The 23658-nt window shown below is 42.1% G+C and overlaps 1 protein-coding gene across 8 annotated transcripts in view; it reads right to left on the bottom strand.

The window, feature by feature from the left end:
* Positions 1-509: 509 nt before the first annotated feature.
* THRB (thyroid hormone receptor beta) overlaps positions 510-23658 on the bottom strand; it is a 423669-nt gene continuing 400520 nt past the window's right edge. For all 8 annotated transcript variants that reach the window (XM_055134865.1, XM_055134861.1, XM_055134860.1 and 5 more), the window contains 3 exons: positions 13651-13797; positions 7795-8053; positions 510-870 (listed from right to left, as the gene is read on the bottom strand). In XM_055134865.1, coding sequence (XP_054990840.1) covers positions 629-870; positions 7795-8053; positions 13651-13797 — 648 coding nt within the window. In that variant the 3' untranslated portion in view covers positions 510-628. The remainder of the gene's footprint in view (positions 871-7794; positions 8054-13650; positions 13798-23658) is intronic.

The raw sequence follows: 23658 nt of genomic DNA on the forward strand, positions 1-23658 counted from the left end.
TGAGTCGTACTGTTGGACAACTTGAATTAAATCAGAGGATTACAAACATGACAGTGAAGGGACAGCTTAGTTTCTGTGAAAAATTCTTCTGTACATTCCATGCTAGGCATTAGGAGAGAATGAAACGTGTTGAACACAGCACCCGTTTTAGGTGAAAATATGTTCAAACCTTCCCCTAAAAAGCTGAAATCCACCTCTTAACCTGCAAAACATCAGGAATGGATCAAGAGGATTATACCATCTCAGTTTTAAGGCTTCTCTCACCTTCTGCTGTGCCATCTTGCTTGCTTGAGCCTCTGACCAGGGACAGATGGGAGCTGGTGATGATTTGGTGCTGGTGAATGAATGATTGTCCCCACCCCACCTCAACAACTGCAAAACCTCCAAAGCATTCACATCAAAAGGACTGGAGAACAAACAAAATGCAACAGTTAAAAGTACCCACATTCAAGGGGCAATTTCATCCATGTCTGTGTCCAGGATGACCTCCCTCTCCCCCCCCACCCCCCCACCCCATCAATCCCTCACAACACAAAGAAACAAAAGAACAAACAGAGCAGAGTGAGGCAATGGAATGAAATGGTGCCCAACAGTGCTGTAGGAATTGTGAGAAATGAGTTGGGCCCGTCTAATCCTCGAACACTTCCAGGAACAAAGGGGGGAAGAGTTCCGTGGGGCACTCCACCTTCATGTGCAGGAAGCGGCTGGCATGGCAGGCTCCAATCATCCGCAGGTCTGTCACCTTCATCAGGAGCTTTGGCCAAAAGTGTGTTACGTGGTGTTTCCGATAATTAATATAGTGTTCAAAAGCCAGCAGGAAACTATCTTGGTATTTTTCTATTCTCTCAACACAGGCGAGCCCTGGGCGGTCTGGGGGTGAGGGGAGGAAAGAAGACAGATGTTAATTAAGAAAATTTTTTGGGGGGTTGAGGTTCGGTGATTTACAGTACTGTTAATGACAGTTTTCCATGCACATAATTCCAACACTACACCTGTCACCAGTGTACCCACCCAGCTATCTCCCCTCCCCCGCCAAGAGTTCCAATTCCCCTCCTTTTCAATCTTCCCCTAATTCAATAGAGTTAATCAGCTCTCCCATTGTGCTGTCTTCGGTCCCTTTATTGCTACATATGAGAGAGATCTCCCACATATGAGAGAGATCAATCTGTACCAATCTCTTTCCTTCTGATTGACTTCACTCAGCATGATACCCTCTAGTTTCATCCAGGTCACAGCAAATTGCATGATTTTGTTCTTTCTTAGGGGTGCATAGTATTCCATTGTGTATATAACGATCAACTTCTTGATCCAATCACCTGTAATCTGGCATTTGGGTTGTTTCCATCTTGGTTCTAGTACTAAGTGATGAACATAGGTGTGCATGTATATTTTTGAAATAATGTTTTGTATTCTGGAGCTAGATGCAAAGAAGTGGCATCGCTAATTCACATGAGTGTTTCATTTCTATTTTTGAGAACGCTCCATATTACATTCCAGAGTGGCTGAACCAGATGCCATTTCCATCAATGGTGAATGAAGGTTTCTTACTCATCACAACCCTGTCAACACTGTTTCTAGACTTTTTTTGTATGTGCTATTCTCACAGGAGTGAGAAGATATCTCAATGTTGTTTTGATTTGTATTTCCTTACCAGGAGTGACGATGAATACTTTTCATATGCTTGTTTGCTACCTGTATGTCTTCTTTGAGAAGGTGTTCAACTCCTAGCACCATTATGGATGGGGACATTAGATTTTCTGTTGCTGAGTTTTGTGAGTGCTTTATAGGTCAAGGGTATTGGTCTTTATCTGTTGTGTTGTGCAAATATTCCTTCCAATATTTCTTCCATTAAAGAGGCAGACAGATGTTAATTTGAAGGTGGAAAGATGGCTCGCTTTGTCTAGTTCAGGGTCTAAAGTGTGAAGTGGCTCAAGCTGGGGATGTTTTAATGCCTAGGAAGGAGAAATGGTGCATGAACTCTGAGGAATCAGTTGTAAGATAAGGGAGGGATCTTATGTATATAAAGGGAGTCAATAAATATCTCTGGTGAAGAAAGTTGCTTCCTTAGGTCTGAATGGTGAGTACTCTTTTCAAAAAGAACAGAAAGAAAAGCCTCATTTAGACCGTTAAATATTCAGCACAAGAAGAAGAAATAGATGTAGCTTATTGTTGTGGAGGTTACCTTTGGCTCAGAAGGTCATGCAGTGTTGGGGCTCAAACCCAGGCCTAGCACATCCAAGGAGTATGCTCAGTCACTGAATCACACCCCCAGCACCCTTCCCCCCATCTGTCTAGGAGAAATAATTTGAGTTTACACTGGCTTCCTGGAAGAATGGGGACGACAAACATGTCTATAAGAGAGGAAAGAGATAAGAAGAGAGATTGGGAAAATCTCAGGGCATGTAAGCAAGGGATCTAAAGGAAGCTTCGAAGAATCACAAAGTGATATCATGAGAAGGTTGAATGTCTGCAGAGCATCTGGGCTACAAATGCTTGGGGTACAGGAGTTATGAACAAACTGCATGAATTTCTCATATTGCTCCAGGAAGCCCTACCACCTCTCTGTCAGGTTTTCTTGGGTTTGCTCTTGGTGGTTCTAACCAAGTAAAGTCACACTTGTAGTGTCCTGTTATTTTTAATTATTTTAAGAAAAGGACAACACTTAATCCACTCTATAGATTCACCCCATTAATCTTGTTACTCAAAAAAAATAAGAAAAAATAATGTAATTTAGTGCAGAAAGAATGGTGGAATCAAAAAAATTCCAAAGAGGAATTAAAAGAGCCATGCTACGAGTATCATGTCTCACTCAAGTGAGAGAAGGAATCCGGAGTTCTGACCTCCATCGATGGTCAAGAATCAGGGATGCTGTCTCGTTTGCCAAGGCATCAAATATCAGATGGGTTGGGCATGTAATATGATTCAGAGACGACCGCTAGACTAGAGCTGTTACCGACTGGATTCCACGAGACATCAAAAGACCGCATGGGGGCTGGAGTGATAGCATAGCAGGTAGGGCGTTTGCCTTGCACGCGGCCGACCCGGGTTCAAATCCCAGCATCCCATATGGTCCCCTGAGCACCGCCAGGGGTGATCCTGAGTGCAGAGCCAGGAGTAACCCCTGTGCATCGCCAGGTGTGACCCAAAAACCAAAAAAACAAAAAAACAAAAGACTGCATGGCCTCCCACCAAGGAGATGGTCAGACTTCTCCATCAAAACCTTGAATGAACGGTTTGAGACTCTTCCTGTTCCTGGAGCGAGCAGATATCATTGGGCTACACTAGCATGCGACAGGGACAAATGGAGACGTTATTTGTGCCCGCTCGAACAAATTGAAGATCAATGGAAAGACAAGTGATACAAGTGAATGTAACTTATCCTTGAACATTCGAGGGAGCTGTCAAATGTTCAGTTATCAAAATGTCTGTATTAATAAAAGTCTAAAGTGGATTCTCCTTTATCTGCAAGGAGAGAACAGGAATCATGTCCTAATTCATCCCTCTGAATTTAAATAAAATATGCAGGCTTTTAAAACCTCCAGCTTAGCTCAAATGGTCATTTGTGCATTTTCATTTTGTGTTTTCTTTCCTACTGGCTGCTGCCACTACGTGGATCTACTTTCTCTTTCCCCCTCTCCTCTGTCCTTTGTCTTCTTAGAAGTTGCCAGAAGGATCCTTTAGCTTTGGATCCAAACAGACAAACAAAACACATTGCTCTAAATACATTCCTTCGAAGGAAAAAAAATATCCCGGGTTTTGTGGCATCAGAACTCTGTCCTTTGATTGGAGATAAAAATTAAATGACCATATACATAAGGAAGGTAACAAACATTTCGGTGATATCCATGGTGTACTACACATGTTTATTGAGGGGAGAAACATTGTAAAGGTCAAAGGCTATTTTTAACTTCTTAAGACAAAACTTCTTTCTGCTGATCACTGCAGGATCAAGGTCCTGAGAAGCAGAAGCTCTGGAAAGGGCTTTGAAGAAGAGGCTTAAGAGATTGAGTGAAGTGCCAAACAAAACAGTGGGGCTTAGAAGACAACATGGTGGAGGAATTGCAGCCTGAAGCATCAGAACACAGCTACCATTTGCCAAATGTAAAGTGGTCTGTGTTATTTTTCTGGTCCTGGCAGTCTTAATGGAAAGTCTCTAGAGCATTAGTGCGGAGAGGGCTTGAAAGTTATTGAGTGTGTCTCGGGGTGGTCAGGCAGTGAGTAGCCTAAGAATCAGAGAATTGGGAAGACTCGATCACCTTGCCATCTCCAGAGATCCTGTCTACCTCCTGGAAATGATTTATATAATAATCTGTTGACTTGATGCATTAAAGAGGAGACATCATATTATTCAGTAAATAAAAGTCCATTTACCATGAAGAGAAAGTGACCACATAAACAGATGCATGGCAAACACCTTGAATACATTTTAGGTCAAGGTTCTTTCTGCAGACTCTGCCTGAGATTTGCTTTCTCTTAGAAGACCAGGGTCTACAAGACAGATGAACACTCCCTGAAACTCTCTGCTTGCTTCAGGAAGGCAATGGAAACAGAGAAAATTAGAAAATTGTGTGAAACTATCTTTGTGCCACGGAAATCTCAGCTTAAAAATTACCATGAGGGGCTGGAGTGATAGCACAGCGGGTAGGGCGTTTGTCTTGCACGCAGCCAACCTGGGTTCGATTCCCAGCATCCCATATGGTCCCCCGAGCACCGCCAGGAGTAATTCCTGAGTGCAGAGCCAGGAGTAACCCCTGAGCATCACCGGGTGTGACCCAAAAAGCAAAAAAACAAAACAAAACAAAACAAAAATATTACCTTGAGAGACTGGGACACAGAGAGATTAGGGCAATGCCTCGCATGTTCCTGACCTGGGTTCTATTCCTGGCATCACGTGGTCTCTTGTGTATCAGTGGGTGCAGCCCTGGAGACCCCCAGCACCGCCAGGTGGCTTGGGTATCCCCAGCAGCACAAAGCCCGAGCAATATTGCATTCTCATGCCCTGGGACTGAACTGTGAGCCTGACTAGCTGCGAATCACTGGTGGGGTTTGTGGGCGTCCTGAGCACTACTTGTGAGTGTCTATCCCCAAATTACTTCGAATATTCCTTCTAGAAATGCAACTTTTTAGTTCAATTTCTTTAAAAAAAAACCAAAGTCCGGACAGGAGGTCACCCTCACTCAAATGGGGAGTCTGCAGATAAGTCCCAAGTTTTATTCCTCCTGAAGCACTGAGGGACCTTTTCTCTGGCTGGTGCGTGGGCAGTGCTTCCGGGTCTCAAGGGCTCCCTGTATTTCCGGGTCATGGGAATTTTTCCAACACAGATGCTTGTGTCATCAAGCCACAAGGAGACAGTCTTTTGGCAAGAGGGAATCTTACAGAAGAATGTAGCCACATAGAGTGACATAACATTTTCCATAGTCTGTGGGTCAGGAGCAAACCCCAGGTACTGTACACTCAGTGGAAGAGGATCAGGGGTTGGATATCAGAAGAGGGAGCTCACCAATCGTCTATCACAGCATAGGAGAGGGTTCCTTATGCTATTCTATCTTATGTTTATGCTTGAGATTTTCCAGGGTATAAAGAAAACAATTTTTTCTTAAAATCATAACAAAAAACAAACAATTACCATATTTGGGTAGTAGCTTGAGAGATAGTACAACGGATAAGGCATTTAACTTTGCACCTGGCTAACTTGGGTGTGATCCCTGGTACTGCATATGGTCCCCCTAGCACTGCCAGAAATGATCCTTAAGCACAGAGCAAAAAGCAAGCCCAGAACATTACAGGGTGAGGCCTAAAAAACAACACTCACAACCTACCCCCCTCCCCAATTACCATATCTATTTTTTTTGTAGCAAACACATTTCTAGATCAGCTTAAATAAAGTTAACAAGTTAACTCTTGAGTTAATTACAAGTATCAATTCTATAATTTTGTGTGCTTGAAGCTGATATTTATTTTCCTATTCAATAAACATGTCTCAAATTCTAAGAAACAGTCGTTGAATTGCCACATGGACAAGCAGACACATCTCTGTTCTTGAGAAAGAAATTATCCTGGGGCTGGAGCCATAGCACAGCGGGTAGGGCGTTTGCCTTGCACGCGGCCGACCCGGGTTCGAATCCCAGCATCCCATATGGTCCCCTGAGCACCGCCAGGGGTGATTCCTGAGTGCATGAGCCAGGAGTGACGCCTGTGCATCTCTGGGTGTGACCCAAAAAGGAAAAAAAAAAAGAGAAAGAAATTATCCATCTTTCTCATATGTGGGATATAAAGAAACTAAAAGGGAATATTAAATACCCAAAAGCAATAGAAAAGAAGAGCAGGAGAACTGGTCTTCAGTAGGAAGCTTGCCACTGGATTAGGGGTGGAGGGATAAATTACTGAAGGGAATTTTGTGACAACAGTGGAGGGGAAGTGCCTGCCACAGGGCAGGATCGGGGGTGGAAGGCAAGTGGGTATTGATGAAGGGACTGGTACTGCAACATTAGTCTGAAGCTCAATAATAAATAATTTTATAACTGTGCAATTTATAGTGATCCAATACAATATTTCAAAATAACAGAAATAGAAATTGATCAGAGGGAAAGATAAAATTGAGCTGGGGGGGCTGGAGTGATAGCACAGCAAGTGAGGCATTTGCCTTGCACGAGGCCAACCCAGGTTCGATTCCCAGCATCCCATATGGTCCGCTGAGCACTGCCAGGAGTAATTCCTGAGTGCAAAGCCAGGAGTAACCCCTGTGAATCCCGTGTGTGACCCAAAAATTAAAAAAAAATTGACCTGGGGTGTTGGAACATGACTGAACCCCAATTATGAACAACTTTGTAACTGTGTATTTCACTGTGATTCAATTAAAAAAATGAAACTGAATTGATGGTTACTATGTATTTCCAAGTACTGTGAAACAGCTACATTTTGAGTACTCTGAAAATGCAGAGAATAATTATGAAACCATCCTCTATTTAAAGATTAGTTTCCTGTACAGTGTGTTACATACTATGCATTTAAAAAAATCAAGACACATCCCTGGAAGAAACAGTGTTTGTATTATTACGATTCCCTCTTTATAACAATACTAACATGAGGACTAACGTTATAATAATGAGCTGTAGCAGGTTAAATATGGTTGAAAATATTTTACCAATATTCTGTCTCAAGATGGACTCTTGAATTAGGGCTGCTGTTAGAACTTGTTTGGACCAAATAGCGTGGCAGAAATGATGTTATAGACTTTTGACTGGACCTTAAGACATGTGCAGTTTCTGTGTGCTTTTGTGTACTTCTGCTCCATCTTGGAATCTATTAACCATGTGAGAAGTCTACTGACTCTCTAAGGAGCTACCACATGGAGAAGTCAACAGTAGGTGTGTTTGATAACTGAGCCTTGACCCCAGCCATCTTGTGCATTTTGAGCTACTGTATTTTGGTATGGTGTGCCCTATAGTAACAAATAACAAAAACATAAGTTGTAGCAAGATCATGGACAAATTCTAGTTCTCACTCAGGGTTTTTTCACAGATCTTCAAGGGTTGAAAGTAGGTCTGTGAAATGATCTATCAAAGAAACCCTTTGGTTTCTTTCTACCTTCCCACAATCCTGGGACAATGTAAAACATCAGATCTCTGATACTCGCCAAGCCCAATCTATTGGAAAATCCCCCAATTATTCACTGAAGAAGGGTGAGCTCTAAGTTTAAAGCTAAATAAGGGACTGACAACTCAAGGGATTTGGATTAGCACCAGATAAGCAATGGTTCTTTTGACACCCAGGAACGAGTCTGGCCATACTCACCTGAAGACATCAGCAGGACAGCCTGAAGGAGAGCAACTTCAGTGTCATCGAGGTTGAATGATGACAGAGACATGCCCAGGTCAAATATGGCATCTGACACGACCCCAAGACCCCCGTTTTTTAGCTGGCCCCGTGTCACTGCCATTTCCCCGTTCAGGGTTAAAGTCTCACTTTCTGGGTCATAGCGCACAGCGGCACGAAGGGACATGATCTCCATGCAGCAGCCTTTGAGGAGGATGATCTGATCTTCACATGGCAGCTGAAAAGAACCAGCCGGCATCAGCAAAGAGCAAGTGGGCAAGCGGCATCCAGGAACAACACACAGCCTCTTCATCGCAACAGAAACAATGTTCTGTGGTTAACACTGGTCCTGCATGCTGAGCCCACGGGTTTTGCATTTCTATTTGGCTGCAGATACTCGACAACCATTTTTTGTACTCCAGATTGTTTATAATCTTCACCGACTTTCAGCACAGTAGTTTACATTTCTTTGATGATAGAGATTCCCCATGGGTAATATTATGATCACGGATAAAATTATTAATAATCTCTTATTCTGGGGCTAGTAATGTAACTCCACTTGAAAGAAGAATTTATGTTAAACTTACCAAAGTTTTTGTTTTATAACCCCAATTGTCAACAACTTCTCTATTGTTTTCTAGAAGTTGGGCTTCTCTGTGATTTTTGAAACAAACTTGCTCCTTGAATATCTTAAAAATGCACAGAACTAAAAGATTGTTTATAAACATATGCTACCCAGGAGACTCAATAATGTAAAAGCTGAGCCCAAGTTTAGCTAGTGAGTTAAGGGCAGGGGAATTCAGAGCTCTTGACTCTTTGAATTGTGCTCTCTGTACCCAGATACCAGAATTTCTATACAATCTTTGCCAGGGTTACAATCTCATCTAAAGTCAATATGGCTGCCATGTTAATTAGGATCAATTCTAATACAGTAATATTAGTAATAAACTTAAAGAATTTGCTAGGCAAAATAATAAAAAGATACAGTTTTATTTGGTGGATAGGAGAATATTTAATTAATTGTCATTACCAAAAAAGTTGCAAAGACTTTTGTGATTTTGGGGAAAAAGTGGGAAATTTTGCTGAATTGGGTATTGTGCTAATTTTTATGTAGGTCACCTTATATAATCTTCACAGAAGACTGTGAGGTCAATGTTTGAATTCTAATCTTATGCACACAAGTGGAAATCTAGAATTGAAGCAGATATATATTGTTTTTGAGAAATGCTGTTGGCACTGCAAGATGTTTTAACGTAGGGCAATGTGTAAAACTATAAAGTCACTGAATTTTATTTTGAATATTGAGAATTTTATAGTTTTCATGGATTTAACCTTGTACTCTTACCGTATAATTTCAAATATAAAAAATTGCTTATTTTTTCTGTCAAAATAAAAGTGAGCTTATATTTGCTTCTGAAATATGTACGAGCGAATTCCTTCCTTGTGTACCATGAAATATGACTGTGATTTGCTTTTATTTATGTTGTACTCTGCTCAGCTGCCTTCTTGGTCTCCTGTCTCCAAAGCACGGTAGGAAAGAGCAAACCTAAGTGTAGATGTACCCTCCACAGGTGACATGGAGAACTCTGGCCCTGGGTGGAGCTGCCTTAATATCTAGGGTGATGGTTCTACTTCAGCTCCCACAGGGCTTATAAACACTCACCTCTTACCCACTTAGATTCTTGGAGAATCTGCATTTCCCCTAAGCTCCCAGGTGGTGCTCAGGCTGCTGGTGGGGACCCTACTCAAGAACCAATGGCCTGGATAAATATAATAGCCAAGAGGAAGTAAGAATCAGATGAAACCATCACTTTTCCTCAAACTCTGTAACCGAGTAGACAAATGCAGGCAGGTCTCATCTATGTAGTGAAGTCTGATTACAGGTAGAAAAAAGAAGTTTTCTTTCTTTCTTTCCTTTTTTTTTAAACTTACTGTCATTAATTCAAATTGAAATAAAAGCTCAATTATCATTTGTAAAAGATCACCCTGAACTTCAAAACTAGGCCAGATGCCTTTGCCTTTAAGAAGAATTTGTAGGATCCTGGTGAGATTTGTTTCAACATGTGGGCAAACAAGCTCTTAGTCACCTGCCAAAATACTTTCATCATGAGAATGCTCTATGAAGGGCATGACAGACAGAGATGTAGGGATCCTCCCACAGACTCTGCCTGTCTCCTTAGGAGAGCATCAGTCAGCTTGATTGGCAGAGATGACAGTGGCTTCCACTATAGAAAGGGTTCTTCTGGGTGTTTGGGGGCAGCTCTGCCATCAATGATTTTAAGTCTTAGCAGGCTCTGGGTGTCTATCCACTTGGCTTGGTGAGTGGGCACTGGATTTCAATAGAAGATTATCATGAGCACATTTGAAATTACAGGAGTATTTAATCCCCTTTGGCAGAACCTTCTGACTCTGGCAACCACTTAAGATCTCCAGCCTATAACATAGTTCCTTTACCTCTTAGTGTTCTAAGTGTGGATTTAGGTCCCAGCAGGCCACCAGATCTGGAAATGTAAGAATCTCTGCTATATAACTGTTCCCTGTGTTTTCTTTTTAATTGTAATTTGGAGATGACAAAATACCAGGTTTAAAAGAGAGCTGGGTTCATGACTTTGAAGCAGCTCAACCTTCTCAAGGAAACATGCCACAATCACTGTTTAATAAGTTTCATATAGGTCCCTCTCCATTGCCACAGACAGAAGTGCGTGGTGCGATTGTTACTGGTGATGGGTGTGGTTTTTTCACTTTCTTTAACAGAGATGCTTCTTAGTGGTTACTTTACATGGGTTCCACATATCCAAGACAGAGAGAGAGAGGAGAGAGAGGGAGAGAGAGAGAGAGAGAGAGAGAGAGAGAGAGAGAGAGAGAGAGAGAGAGAGAGAGAGAGAGAGAGAGGAGAGACAGAGACAGAGACAGAGAGACAGGGAGAAGAGAGAGGGAGAGAGAGAAGGAGAGAGAGAGAGAGAGGAAAGGGAGAGAAACCTAGAAAGTGCTAAGAAACAAAACAAAAATCTACCCAACAAAGATGACACCCAGAGTGAAAGAAATGAAACCGAAACTCATCTCAGACCAGAGAGGGTGGACACCTTTCCACCCCTTCTTTCTAGAGGGCAATTTGGAAACAAACATGGAAAGTTTTCAAAAGTGTATTTTGCTTTGGCCCTAAAATTCCACTCTTAGGATTTGTCCTTAGCAAAAGTCAGTTAGGGTCATATTACACACACATATTATTTGGGGAAAAAAAGAGAGTAAAGTCGACTCTAAAATGTCAGTGTTTATCTTGTGATGTTACCATGAACCACTCCTTAGGCTATATAAATCTTTAGTGACTATGGATTATTTTTGTATCTTTCGAAACAAATACAAATTAATTTAAAAAAACAAGATGGTCAGGGGCTGGGAAGTGACTTAGTGGTAGAGCACTTGCCTTGTATATATGTGAGGGCCTGGGTTCAACTTCAGTGATACAGAAAAATTAAGGGGTTGGAGAGATAGTACAGTGGGAAAGGCACTGGCCCTGCCAGAGGCTGACCCAGGTTTGACCCAAGCACTATAGTCTCCTGAGCATTGTCCAATAGCCCAAAACTGAAATTAAAAGAAAGGAAGGAAAGAAGAAAGGAAGAAAGGAAGGAAGGAAGGAAGGAAGGAAGGAAGGAAGGAAAGGAGGGAGGGAGGGAGGGAGGAAGGAAGGAAGGAAAGAAGGGAGGGAGGGAGGGAGGGAGGAAGGAAGGAAGTAAAGAAGGGAGGGAGGGAAGGAGGGAGGAAGGAAGGAAGGAAGGAAGGAAGGAAGGAAGGAAGGAAGGAAGGAAGGAAGGAAGGAAGGAAGGAAGGAAGGAAGGAAGGAAGAAAAAAGATGGTCGGAGACTTAGCTCCAGATCAAATATGGATGCATCCCCATTTCTTCTCTGGGCCTCACCAGCTCTAGCTGGATGGGGTGTGAGCATTTTTCCTGCAAGGCTGCCAACTGGTACTTCTGCCATTGGGCCCTCAGCACCGTGAGATGGGACCAGGGTGAGGCACACACACTCTTTCTGCAAAAGCTGGGGAGGAGATGGCTCCCTTCTTATGCTCTTACCAGGGGAGGCTGCAGCAGAGGCCTCCTTCAGTGCCTGTGGTCTGCTCTAACTCTGATTCCCGTTACCTCAATAGCAAAGGTAAACATGAGTTGGCAACTGAGGCAGGACAGAGGCCTCCAAGGGCTGCAAACCCAGCCTGGCACTCGGAGAGATTCCATAGTCACTATCCCCAGCTCTGCTTATTCTGGAGGACCCAGTAGGGTCTGACTCTCTTTAGGAGATGTCTCTCTGGTTCCATTGGACACTTAAGAGCAATAGATCTAATGAAATTTTCACCTGTATTTATTTATTTTTAATCTTTTTGGTTTTTGAGCCACATTTGGAGGTCCTCAAGGATTACTTCTGGCTCAAGGGACCACATACGTACTGGGACTCTAACCCAGGCTTGCCACATGCAAGGCAATGCCCTACACACTATGCTATCTCTCTGACTCCTGGTGAGCTTTCCAAAGCCACAGTAAATATAATCAATCCCACTGATTCAAAAAAGGAAGGTTAGAGGCAGGATGGCAACTTAGTAGGTGAAATAACAGCGGTACCAATAGCTAAACTTTATGAGTACTGATGACATAGGTTCCATCCAAAGAATTTTATGTATTTTATTCTACTTCAATTTCCCAATGGCTCGAAGAGGTAGATACTTGTGTGTGTGTGTGTGTGTGTGTGTGTGTGTGCGCGCGCGTGTGTGTGTGTGGTGCTGGAGAGCTAGCTCAGGGTCTCACATATGAAAGGTAGACACTCTACCACTAAGCAACATCCCCAGTTGGAGTCCATTTATAAAGATGAGATATTGATCTTGTCCAGGATTCTGGACCATACAGCCAACTGCAGATCTCATACTCGCTCGCTCATGAGGTCAACTTGGGCACAAAATGCTGAAGTTAGGGATGAAACATTCCAGAGGGAATGGGTCGGCTCTGGTGAGTGAGCTCTTCAGGGAGCCCCAAAGAAAGGGCAAGAGAGGTGAACTTATAAGAAAAGGGAAAAATCCAAGAAGATATTAAAAATATTGTTCTATGAGGGCTAATTAACCTATTTTTGAGGACTGAGAAATAAACAGAGTGCCTCGTTACTAAGATATAGAGTGAAAAAACACATGGATTTAGATTCAAACCAGAGCCCATGTTGGGGTACATTTATTATTTATTAATTTTTACAAATTTGGGCTATACTTGACAGTGTCCTGGGGGGGTGGGAGTCACTGCCTGTGGAGTGTGGGAAGTCATGCAGTGTCAGGGATTAAATCTGTGGTTTCTACATGAGCTTTAACTCTTGGAACGCTTTTCCAATCCATGTTTAGGTAAACTAACATAATCTCTTTGATCTTCGTTACCCAACTAGGAAATTGGGCTATAATAAAACCTGTTCTGCAGATTGTTAAAAGGGTTGGATCATGTGGCCTAAATGGAGCATAGGTACTCAGACACTGTAGGAGCTGAAAGAAGGGAAGTATTGCTATCACCATCTCCCTGAGCCTGGAGCTGGGAGGATGTCTGGGCTCCTCACCTGGACTGGCTAATGAATGATGACTGATGAGAAAAGTGAAGAAAAAGACATAAAACAGGCATTGCTTTCCTATGAGGAAGTCCCTAAGAATTAACATTAAACAAGCATATTAACTTTTATAGTATTTAATTTGTATACCAATAGTATATATCTTATAAAATAGTAAGTTAATAAATTATTTGTGAACATTCAATATTCCTAAACATTGATGGAACTGTAATAAAGAATAATGTAGAAGGAAATGTAATTTCCTCACCTCACAAAACATAGGCAACTTTTTGGCAAAATCCACCACTCTGGTAATTGCTGGTGTGATGATTTTTGTAAAATGGCTGAAGGCTTCCAAGTCAACCTTGCCGCCTTCTGGGGCATTTACTATGGGTGCTTGTCCAATATCTTCTGGCTGAGGAGAAGAAAGAAGAGAGACTTATGTGAAGGAGGTGATGAGATCTTTATTGATCATACTTTCTAGATGGCATAAAATCTCTACAGAAAGGATGTACTGGTTTTCAGACTGCTTTTTATTTGCCCCTAAAAGTTTAGAAACCTCAAGCATCATGATTTGCAGTGCTGTTAACTATAGGGTTTCATGCATACAACATTCCAGCACCAGACCCTCCACCAGTGTCCACTACCTTCCCCCCACCATAAGCCCTCATGCCCAGATTCTTGCTGCGGTAAACTTCTCACATTGCCTTTTATTTATTTTTATTTAGTCTTTTTGGGCCACACCAGTGATGCTCAAGGCTCACTCCTGGCTCTGCACTCAAGGATCACACTAGGGGGTGGGGGACCATATATGGTGCCAGAGGTCAAACCTGGGTTGGCCGCATGCAAGGCAAGTGCCCTACTGGCTGTACTATTGCTCTGGCCCCTGACACTGTTTTTTTTTTTTTTCTTTTTTTTTTTTTTAACAAACTCTGGTCTTTACATGTTTTAGTATCTGAGCAGAGAGCAGAGGTCATGTCTGAGTCATTGCTCTGACAGTGCCCAGTGAGAATGTTCACAGGGTGGAGGGGAGAGAGAGAGACAGACAGACAGACAGACACAGAGACAGAGAGACAGAGACAGAGACATAGTGACAGAGATACATAGAGAGACAGAGAGACCGAGACAGTCAGAGACAGAGTTAGAGACAGGGAGGGAGACAGAGAGAGAAAAACACCAGGGATTTGTATTCTGCATCCTAAAGTTCACAAGGGTGTGGATTATGCTCACAAGGGTCACCAGCATCTGAGGGGTGCCACCCTCTGGTGTCTGTGTGGGATCGGGGAAGGAGGCATCCTATTAAAAACCACCCTGTGGATTCATGCTGACTTCTGACCAGCTGCAGGGTCTCCAAGTCTGTCTGTTAGAGGGGACCAGGTTGAGGTGGGGTTTTGGGCAGCCTAGAGGGAATGGAACCGTGCAAACTGGCCTATTTCAGGGTGGAACAGGGGACTCAGAATTGTTCAGTGTCCCAGGGCTTTAACTTGCCTGAGAACAATTCACAGCCTCGCTGCTGATCAAAAGCTGATGTGAGTGCAAGGGCGCCATTCGGGGACTTGGTTTTCATTCATTTGCTTACTTTGGGGTTGAGGCAACCACATTTCTGACATAATGCATATTTGGGGCGTGCAGCATCTCAGCCCTTCAGCAGGTCTCAGGATGCAGAAGCAGCCCTGGAGCAGGCGCCTGGCTCACCCCATGGCCAGGCTCGTGTGCGTAGGCTCCCAGTGTCCACAGGGGTCATCGGCTACTCAGCCTGCATTCACGGACCCCCAGGGTGGATTCCTGTGGTCGCCCGTGCCTCCTGCCACCACATTCATCTCATCATCCTCTCCTGTTGCTGAGATGACAATGACAACTCTTTGTGCAGTGAGCCTGGTGTGCCTGCCTCAGGGAGTTGTCACAAAATCCCTTATAAGCAGATGATGAGCAAACAGGAGCTCAGGAGAAGCTCCCGAGGCTGACCTGGATATCCACAGCACTGGGCTAGGTGCTCTGCATCTTCCTTAGACCCCACACACTTTTAACTAAGAGGACAGTTTTTACTCCCTTTCATACTGCCCCTTATGAAGACTGTAGCCTCTCCAACAACAGTTTTCCTGGAACTTGTGGTCAAAGGGATTAGAGGCTCAGGCTCCATGGGAGTCAATTGCCCGGAATCTTGTTGAGCAGAAAAATAAGTTATCTCTCAGCTGGGAGGGTTCTGAGGGCAGGTGGAAAGGGGCAGGGGCTGTGGGCGCCTTGAGAAGTGCTGAATCCCTCACTGGCAGAGAGGGGAGGGCGCCACCCGTGATAGGGCTTTGGTCAGACTCTGACATCCCTAGATGTGGGCGCTTCTGGAAGCACAGTGGTTACTTGGGATTATGCATCCCAGACTTTCTGATCCAGTAGGTCAGGGTAGCCAGGAAACCTGCATTTCTCACACATTCCAGGCCATGGCAATGCGGCTGGAACACACTGGACAGCCTTTAGGATAGCAGTCACCACGTCAGTTCAGTAACTGTGGCTCTTCCCTCAGCTCCCCTGTTACTGCTCAGGTCTCTCTCTCTCTCTCTCTCTCTCTCTCTCTCTCTCCCTCTTATAGAATATAAAGCAAAATATGACTCTTTCACTCTCATTGCCAGGGCACTGGGCTCAACAGGAACAGCCTGGACCTTCCAGGGGTGTGGTAAGAGTTGTGGCTACAACCTACATTACATAATAGACTCTGGCAGCATGAAACCTTTTTTGATTATCCAGTAGGTCCTTCTGTTCATTTTGCATTTTTGTTGTTTGTTGAGTGGAAGGGAAGAAACCTCACTTCTGTCATGTTTTAATATCAATGATGATGTTCTGGGGCAACTGTCAAACTGTCAGCATGGCAAGCTCATAGAAGGGTACTGTTCTGCTGACTTTCTGGGTGCAGATGGAACTGATGGGATAAACCACACAAATAGTTTCCTTCTCTCTCTATTTCTCTCTCTCTCTCACAGACTGAGCCAAAGAAAAAGGGACACTCGCTCCTATTTTGGGCACTGCTAATCCCTAAATACTGGATCTTTTGACAGGTCTTCAAAATTCCTCTTATTCTGAAAATGAGGCTTATCTCACTTGCCTTGTTTCTTTTACAACCCTATTATGAACCTAACAAAACAAATGCTGGCTATATATGAAAAGTTGGGATTTCTATGTATAAAACACATGAACTGTAGCATTGTAGCATTGTTGTCCCATTGTTCATTGATTTGCTCAAGCGGGCGCCAGTAACGTCCATTGTGAGACTTGTTACTGTTTTTGGCATATTGAATATGCCACAGGTAGCTTGCCAGGCTATGCAGTGTGGGTGGGATACTCTCAGTAGCTTGCTGGGCTCTCTGAGAGGGATGGAGAATCAAACCCAGGTCAGCTGTGTGCAGGGTAAACACCCTACCGCTGTGCTATCGCTCTAGTCCACATGAACAGATGCACAGAAACATGAGTCTAGATAGGTAAGATGAACATTTCTTAAAAAAGAAATTAACGTAAAATTATATTAGAATAATAGAATAAAATGTAATAATGAGGTGTTGGCTTAGTTGAGCCTAAACTTTTATTTGAATGCTAATAGAATCTGATTATAGTTAGATGATATTTTGTGTCCTTTAAAATCCTGGCATCCACAGCTTGGAAACTGGCCTCACATGCTGGGGGAAAAGGCAGCTCAGATAAAGAAGGGAACACCAAGTAGAGGATGTCGGGAGGACATATTCAGGTTGGAAGATCTGAGCTGAAAGTAGACTATAGACTGAACATGATGGCCACTCAATACCTCTATTGCATATTACAACACCCAAAAGGAGAGAGAACAAAGGGGCGTGCCCTGCCGCAGAGGCAAGGTGGGGTGGCGGGGGAGAGGGTGGGGTGATGAGAGGGATACTGGGATCATTGGTGGAGGTGAATGGGCACTGGTGGAGAAATGCGTAAATGATCACTGTATGAGTAAAATGCAAACACAAAAGTTCATAAGTTTGTAACTGTACATCACAGTGATTCTTTAATAAAAAATTAAAAAAAATCCTGGCAGGTGAGAACAGATGACTGATTAAAACACAATGGAATACTATGCAGCTGTTAGGAAAGATGAAGCCCTGAAGTATGCTTATAAGTGGATGGACATGAAGAGTGTTGTGCTTAGTGAAGTGAGTCAGAAAGAGTGGGGCAAACACAGAATGACTGTACTCATTTATGGAATATAAAATAACATAATATGAGTCCAATACCCAAGGATAGTAGACACAAAGGCCAGGAAAATTGCTCCACAGTTGGAAACCTGCACCATGAGCTGGGGAGAAGGCAGCTGGGATAGAGAAGGTATCACTAAGCCAATGATGGTTGAAGAGATTGCTCGAGATGGGAGATGTGTGCTGAAAGTAGATAAAGAACTAAACATGATGGCCTCTCAGTAACTGTATTGCAAATCATAGTTCCCAAAAGTGGACAGAGAGTAAGAGGGAAATTGTCTTAGAAGCAGGGAGAAGGGTGGGATGGGGATGGTGGGAGGGATACTGGGAACATTGTGGTGGAAAATGTACACTGGTGGAGGGATGGGTTTTCAATCATTTCATGATGGGAACTTGATCATGATAGCTTTGTAACTGTATCTCTCAATGATTAATTAAAAAATTTTATTAAAAAATAAAAATAAAAAAATACTGGCAGATTCCTATTGATTTTAATTTCCATCCATCCCAAAGAGTACACAGAAATGGCAAACAGGACTAAGAAATCGATGTGTAACACTGCTAATCATCAGGAAAATGCAAATCAAAACTATAATGAGTTTTTACTTCATACCTGTTGGAATGATTAGCATCAAGTGGGCAATAATGGTGAGGGAATGAACAGAGAATCCTAATCCAGCTACTCTGGATAACTATATGAAAACTTCTCAAAAAGTAAAAAATAAATCTACCATACTCTCCAGCAATTCATTTTCTTGTTACACACCCAAAGGAAATAAAAATAGTTTTCCAATGAGATATCTCACCCCTTGTTTATCACAATTACTCACAATAGTCAAGATATGAAACCAAGCCAAATGCCCATCAATGAATGAGTGGACAGGAGAGATGTGCTGGGGATAGTACATTAGTGAAGCACATGCCTACCTAGTTCAATTACTGGTACTACATGGTGTCCTGAGCACTGATGGATGTGGCCCTCAGCACCATTGGGATATCCAATTCTAGATGGTAACACATCCTTGGGCCCTGACATTAAACCAATGGCTCAGTTGGCTGAGAATCTGTGGTGGGACCTGAGACCTCCTGAGGAACACTTGGGAGCCTCCACCTAAAATAGATGTGCTATGAATACACAGTGTGGTATCATTTAATCCTCAGAAAAAGAACATTCTGCCAATTGTGACAATGGGGATTGATCTTGAAGGCACATTATGCTAAGTGAGATAAGTCAGAGGAAGATAAAATCAGTTTATCACTCATATGTAGAAGCTAAAAAAGGCAAACCTGTGAAAACAAACCCAGAGAGTAGAGTGATGGCTACCAGGGGATATGGGGTGGTGGTGGTGGCGGGGGGGAGGGGAAGAATAATAGTGTTTAGGGGAATAGACTTGTAGCAAGCAGTAATTAAGTCAGACATCTAATGCATGGCATAATAAATATAGACAATAATATTATACCAAATTTATGTAATATATCATTACAATGGAAATCATATTACAAAACATAAACATAACAAAGTAATATCCTGTAGAGATTAGATTTATTTAATGTTATGTGTGTAAAATTTAATTTTAATTAAAATTAAACATCAAATATAGCAAACTGAAAAGTCTTTTTATTGCTCCTGAGAAAATTAGCGTCAGGGTAGAAAAAATCCTTTCAAAATCTTATGTTTTAAATAGCAAATATAACTGCTAGAAGTAAAATTATATGCAAAACAAAACCCATTTCATCATTACCATTAATCTATACAGTATATTATAGCTACTAGGAAATACACACACACATACACACACACAACCTCCTATGCTTGACTGAAGTTAACACACAAGGTATGAGAAATTAGGTCGAGCAATGCAATATTAATTTGTGACATCCCCGAAGAGTGATCTTCCTTCCTTCCTTCCTTCCTTCCTTCCTTCCTTCCTTCCTTCCTTCCTTCCTTCCTTCCTTCCTTCCTTCCTTCCTTCCTTCCTTCCTTCCTTCCTTCCTCCCTCCCTCCCTCCCTCCCTCCCTCCCTCCCTTCCTCCCTCCCACATCCCTCCCTCTTCCTTTCCCTTCTTCCCTCCCTCCCTTCCCTCTTTCTTTCCTTCCTCCCTCTGGAAACTGAATCTAGTATTTCATACTTGTACTCTACTGTTGAGCCACATCCCTGCCTTCTGAGGATGTTTTACCTATAAGAACAATATATCACTTAAAGGCATTTGAAATATGTTAAAATAAAGAGGATGATTAATATCAGTCAAATGTTTTGGATATCTTATTGCAGTCAGTAGCCTGTAATCCACTACATAAAGTACACATTCTCACACAAACAAATATGCTTCTGTAACCTGGGCTCAAGTTCAGATAGACGATAAGCCTCCATCTCTTAGATGCGCCGGTGTGGATTGTGGAGAAAGATTGGTTTTTATTCCCTTTTTGACTCTACAGATCCAACTGTCTTAATTTGCTCATGAATATCATTCCAACTCTCATTTTGACTTTCTTCCATCTTACCTACCCTAAATGGAGCTCCTGAACAGCCCCACTGACCTATTCTTGCCTCCTCTCCAATATGCCTCACACTTTTTGGGTCCGGGGCTGCTTTCTTTCTGGAATTTTCCTCCTTCAAAGTCCCACTTCTGTATCTCACATCTGTCTCTTCCAAATCTCACCCAATCCAAATTGTTCTCCATAATATCTTCCCAGATGTTTTCAATTTGAGCTCACATGATGGCCTCTCAAGTATAATTTCTATGGCATTTAGGCATTTCTCACTGTCACTGTCACTGTCATCCCATTGTTCATCGATTGGCTCAAGCGGGCACCAGTAACGTCTCCATTTTGAGACTCGTTACTGTTTTTGGCATATTGAATACACTACGATAGCTTGCCAGGCTCTGCTGTTCGGGTGAGAAATTCTCAGTAGCTTGCCAGGCTCTCTGAACCCAGGTCAATCCCAGGTCAATCCCATAGGAATTGAACCCAGGTCAGCCGCATGCAAGGCAAACATCCTACTTGCTGTGCTATCGCTCCAGCATTTCTCATTATCATTTTTTAAAAAGGCAGGTAGGGGGCAGAGCAATAGTACAGAAGGTAGGTTGCTTGTCTTGCATGTGGCCAACTTGGGTTGGATCCCTGGTATCCCATATGCACATGTACTCAACCAATCATTATTGAGCATTATTATGGGTTCAAGATTAGTCCCATGCTGAGGTTTTAGCACAATATGTCCTCTAAGAACTTTCACTGTAGTGAGGAATAACAGATGAAAGGTGCACAAATGGAAGAATTTGTTTATAATGAGATGCAAGATGACGAGGTAGTACATGGTGGATAGGAATGGGGGTGGCAGTCAAGGCTCATTTGAGAAGTGATGTGTGAGTTCTGACATGAAAATTGTCAATCAGGGAGACTTCCATTAAGCCAAAAGGAAAACATGAAAGCCAGAGGAAAACACAAACACAAAGGCTAGGCTTAGAAATGAGGCACCAAAGGTTAGATCCCAAAGATGACACGAGTAAAGGACATGAACAGGCAAGGGTTCTGTCTGTGACCATAGGCCTTGTGAGTCATATAGAGAAGATGGGGTGAGTCTAAATGCAATGCAATACTACTAAAGGATTTTACCCAGGGTTGGTGATAATTATGTAGAGAAGGGACATCAGATGAAGAAATAGGCAGAGGTTGGGGACAGGTGGAGTGGGCTGGACTATATGGGTGGCAGCAGATACAGACAAGAATGGAAGCACTCAAGACCTCATTGAGATGAGATAGGGACTTCTGACCCATTGGATGTGGGGTGAGGGACAGAAAGAAGCCCAATTACTCCAATAAAACATGACATGGAGGTGTGGGAGACATCCCAAGGAGAGATGCAGGTGTGTGTGTGCAGGTGGCGGAATTCTCCCTGGCTCAGCACTAGAGGAGGCTAGCATCCCACTAATTATGCCTAACTGGCTTTCTGCTTTATTTTGATCAATACTGTTCAAGGGAAATGTGAAATGCTGCCAGCTGATTTCTTTGTAAGCGGCTGGCTCAGAGCTGAGGATTTCTTGGCAGCACTACCTGCAGTTTTGTGGCACCTGTAGAATGAGGAAGGACTAGTGGGACTCTTCCATTTCTCTTCTTGGTCATAGATTGGTTGTTTTCTTTCATATTTGTAAGACAACCAGGAAGACTTGGACAAATGATGATTAAACTTCAACACTTACTTCAATGACTTTGATATTATTATAAGATCCACTTTGACATTATTACAACTGAGCTTTAGAGAAATGCCCAAAGTCAAATAACTTAAAAGCAACCGGTAGGCAGTGAGCTCTAGTTCCACTTTCTATGGACAAAATGACTAGCTGCTAATACCAGCTTCTGATATGACTGTAATGATTTTGGGAGTTATAGAAGCCTTCCTGACTTGACTGCTCTTTTCCTATGGCTTGTCCATCGACCACAAAAAATCCATGAACCTTTCTCATTTGACCCTCTGCTAATGCTACTTTTCTGAGGCCACCATAGTCAAGAATGCATGAAATCAGACAGTAGAGAGGCCAGGGGAAAAAAGAAGGGTGGGTCTGCCGTCTTTCTTTTTTTTTTTTTTTTTTGTTCTAACCTATCATTCTTATTTCTTTCTGAACACATAAGACTATTAAAAGCAAGTAATGAATGTTAAGTGCTACCATTGTCTATAGGTTGACCATTCCTATTGTTTATGGAAAACTTGGTTACAGTCACAATGCATTATGAATAATGCCCCTTTAATTCTTTAAAAGTGTACTTGTTTAGGCAATGAATAATATACACATTGAGTAATACACAATGAATAATATAGATATTTTATATAGTATGAATATACATGAATGAATATAATATGAATATACAATGAATAATATGGGTATTGAATATACACATTGAATATACACAGTGAATAATATACACATTCTATGTTATATCTGTGATTATCTCTGAACCTTTACAATTAAGGATCTTGGACTTTTTAGGACTCTATTTAGGACTCTCTTTAGCTCTCAATACCATTGGGATAGTTTAAATAGCAATGACTTTTGCCTTTATCACTTTCAATTTCAAAAGTATTTTATTATTTTATATACAATATGTATGAAATCATTGCAAATATATTCACTAACAATGATTTTGTTCTCTAAATATAAGTAAACTATCATGTCATGTACCTTATGTGTTCCATTCAAGTATTAACCATATGTGTGTAACTTGATAATTGATTTATTATATAAACATTCTTACATTAACAACCTGATTCTTAATAACTTAAGTGATATCCTTACTTTTTTCTTGCTTTCTTGCTCTCTCTCTTTCTTTTTTTTTTTTTTTTTACCATTTTCTGGCTTTATTCTTTTTTTTTTTTTTTTTTTTATTGTGGAAAGTTACAAAGTTACAAAGTTTTCAGGTTTAAATCTCAGTTATACAATGCTCGAATACCCATCCCTTCACCAGTGCTCATATTCCACCACCAAGAATCCCAGTATAGCTCCACCCCGCCCCCTCACACCCCAAACACCCCCACGCCCCTAGCCCCCCCACCCTAAGCCCCCCCCCGCCTGTGTAACTAATAAATTTCACTTTACTTTCACTTTGATTGCATACAATATTTCAACAAAACTCACTATTATTGTTTGGAGAGTCTCTCCCCTAAAGTCAGACCTGCTGAAAAGGAAGCATTAGGTAATTTGTTTTCCATTGCTGAGGATGAAGAAGTGTGAGGTCGAGTGACCACACTTAGCGGCCTCTCAGTTTTGGGTTTCTGTAATTTAGTATTTTAGTAACTAAGTCCAGAGAGATATCTGCCAGAAGTTGCATCGTTGCCAACTTGTACTTCTCAGTTACATTATATTCCACATATGAGTGCAATCTTTCTATGTCTGTCTCTTTCTTTCTGACTCATTTCACTCAACATGATACTTTCCATGTTGATCCACTTGTATGCAAATTTCATGACTTCATGTTTCCTGACAGCTACATAGTATTCCATTGTGTAAATATACCAGAGTTTCTTTAGCCAATCATCTGTTTTCGGGCACTCTGGTTTTTTCCATATTGTGGCTATTGTGAAC

The sequence above is a fragment of the Sorex araneus genome, chromosome 4 (genome assembly GCF_027595985.1).
Source record: "Sorex araneus isolate mSorAra2 chromosome 4, mSorAra2.pri, whole genome shotgun sequence".
In the NCBI taxonomy this organism is placed as follows: Eukaryota; Metazoa; Chordata; class Mammalia; order Eulipotyphla; family Soricidae; genus Sorex; species Sorex araneus.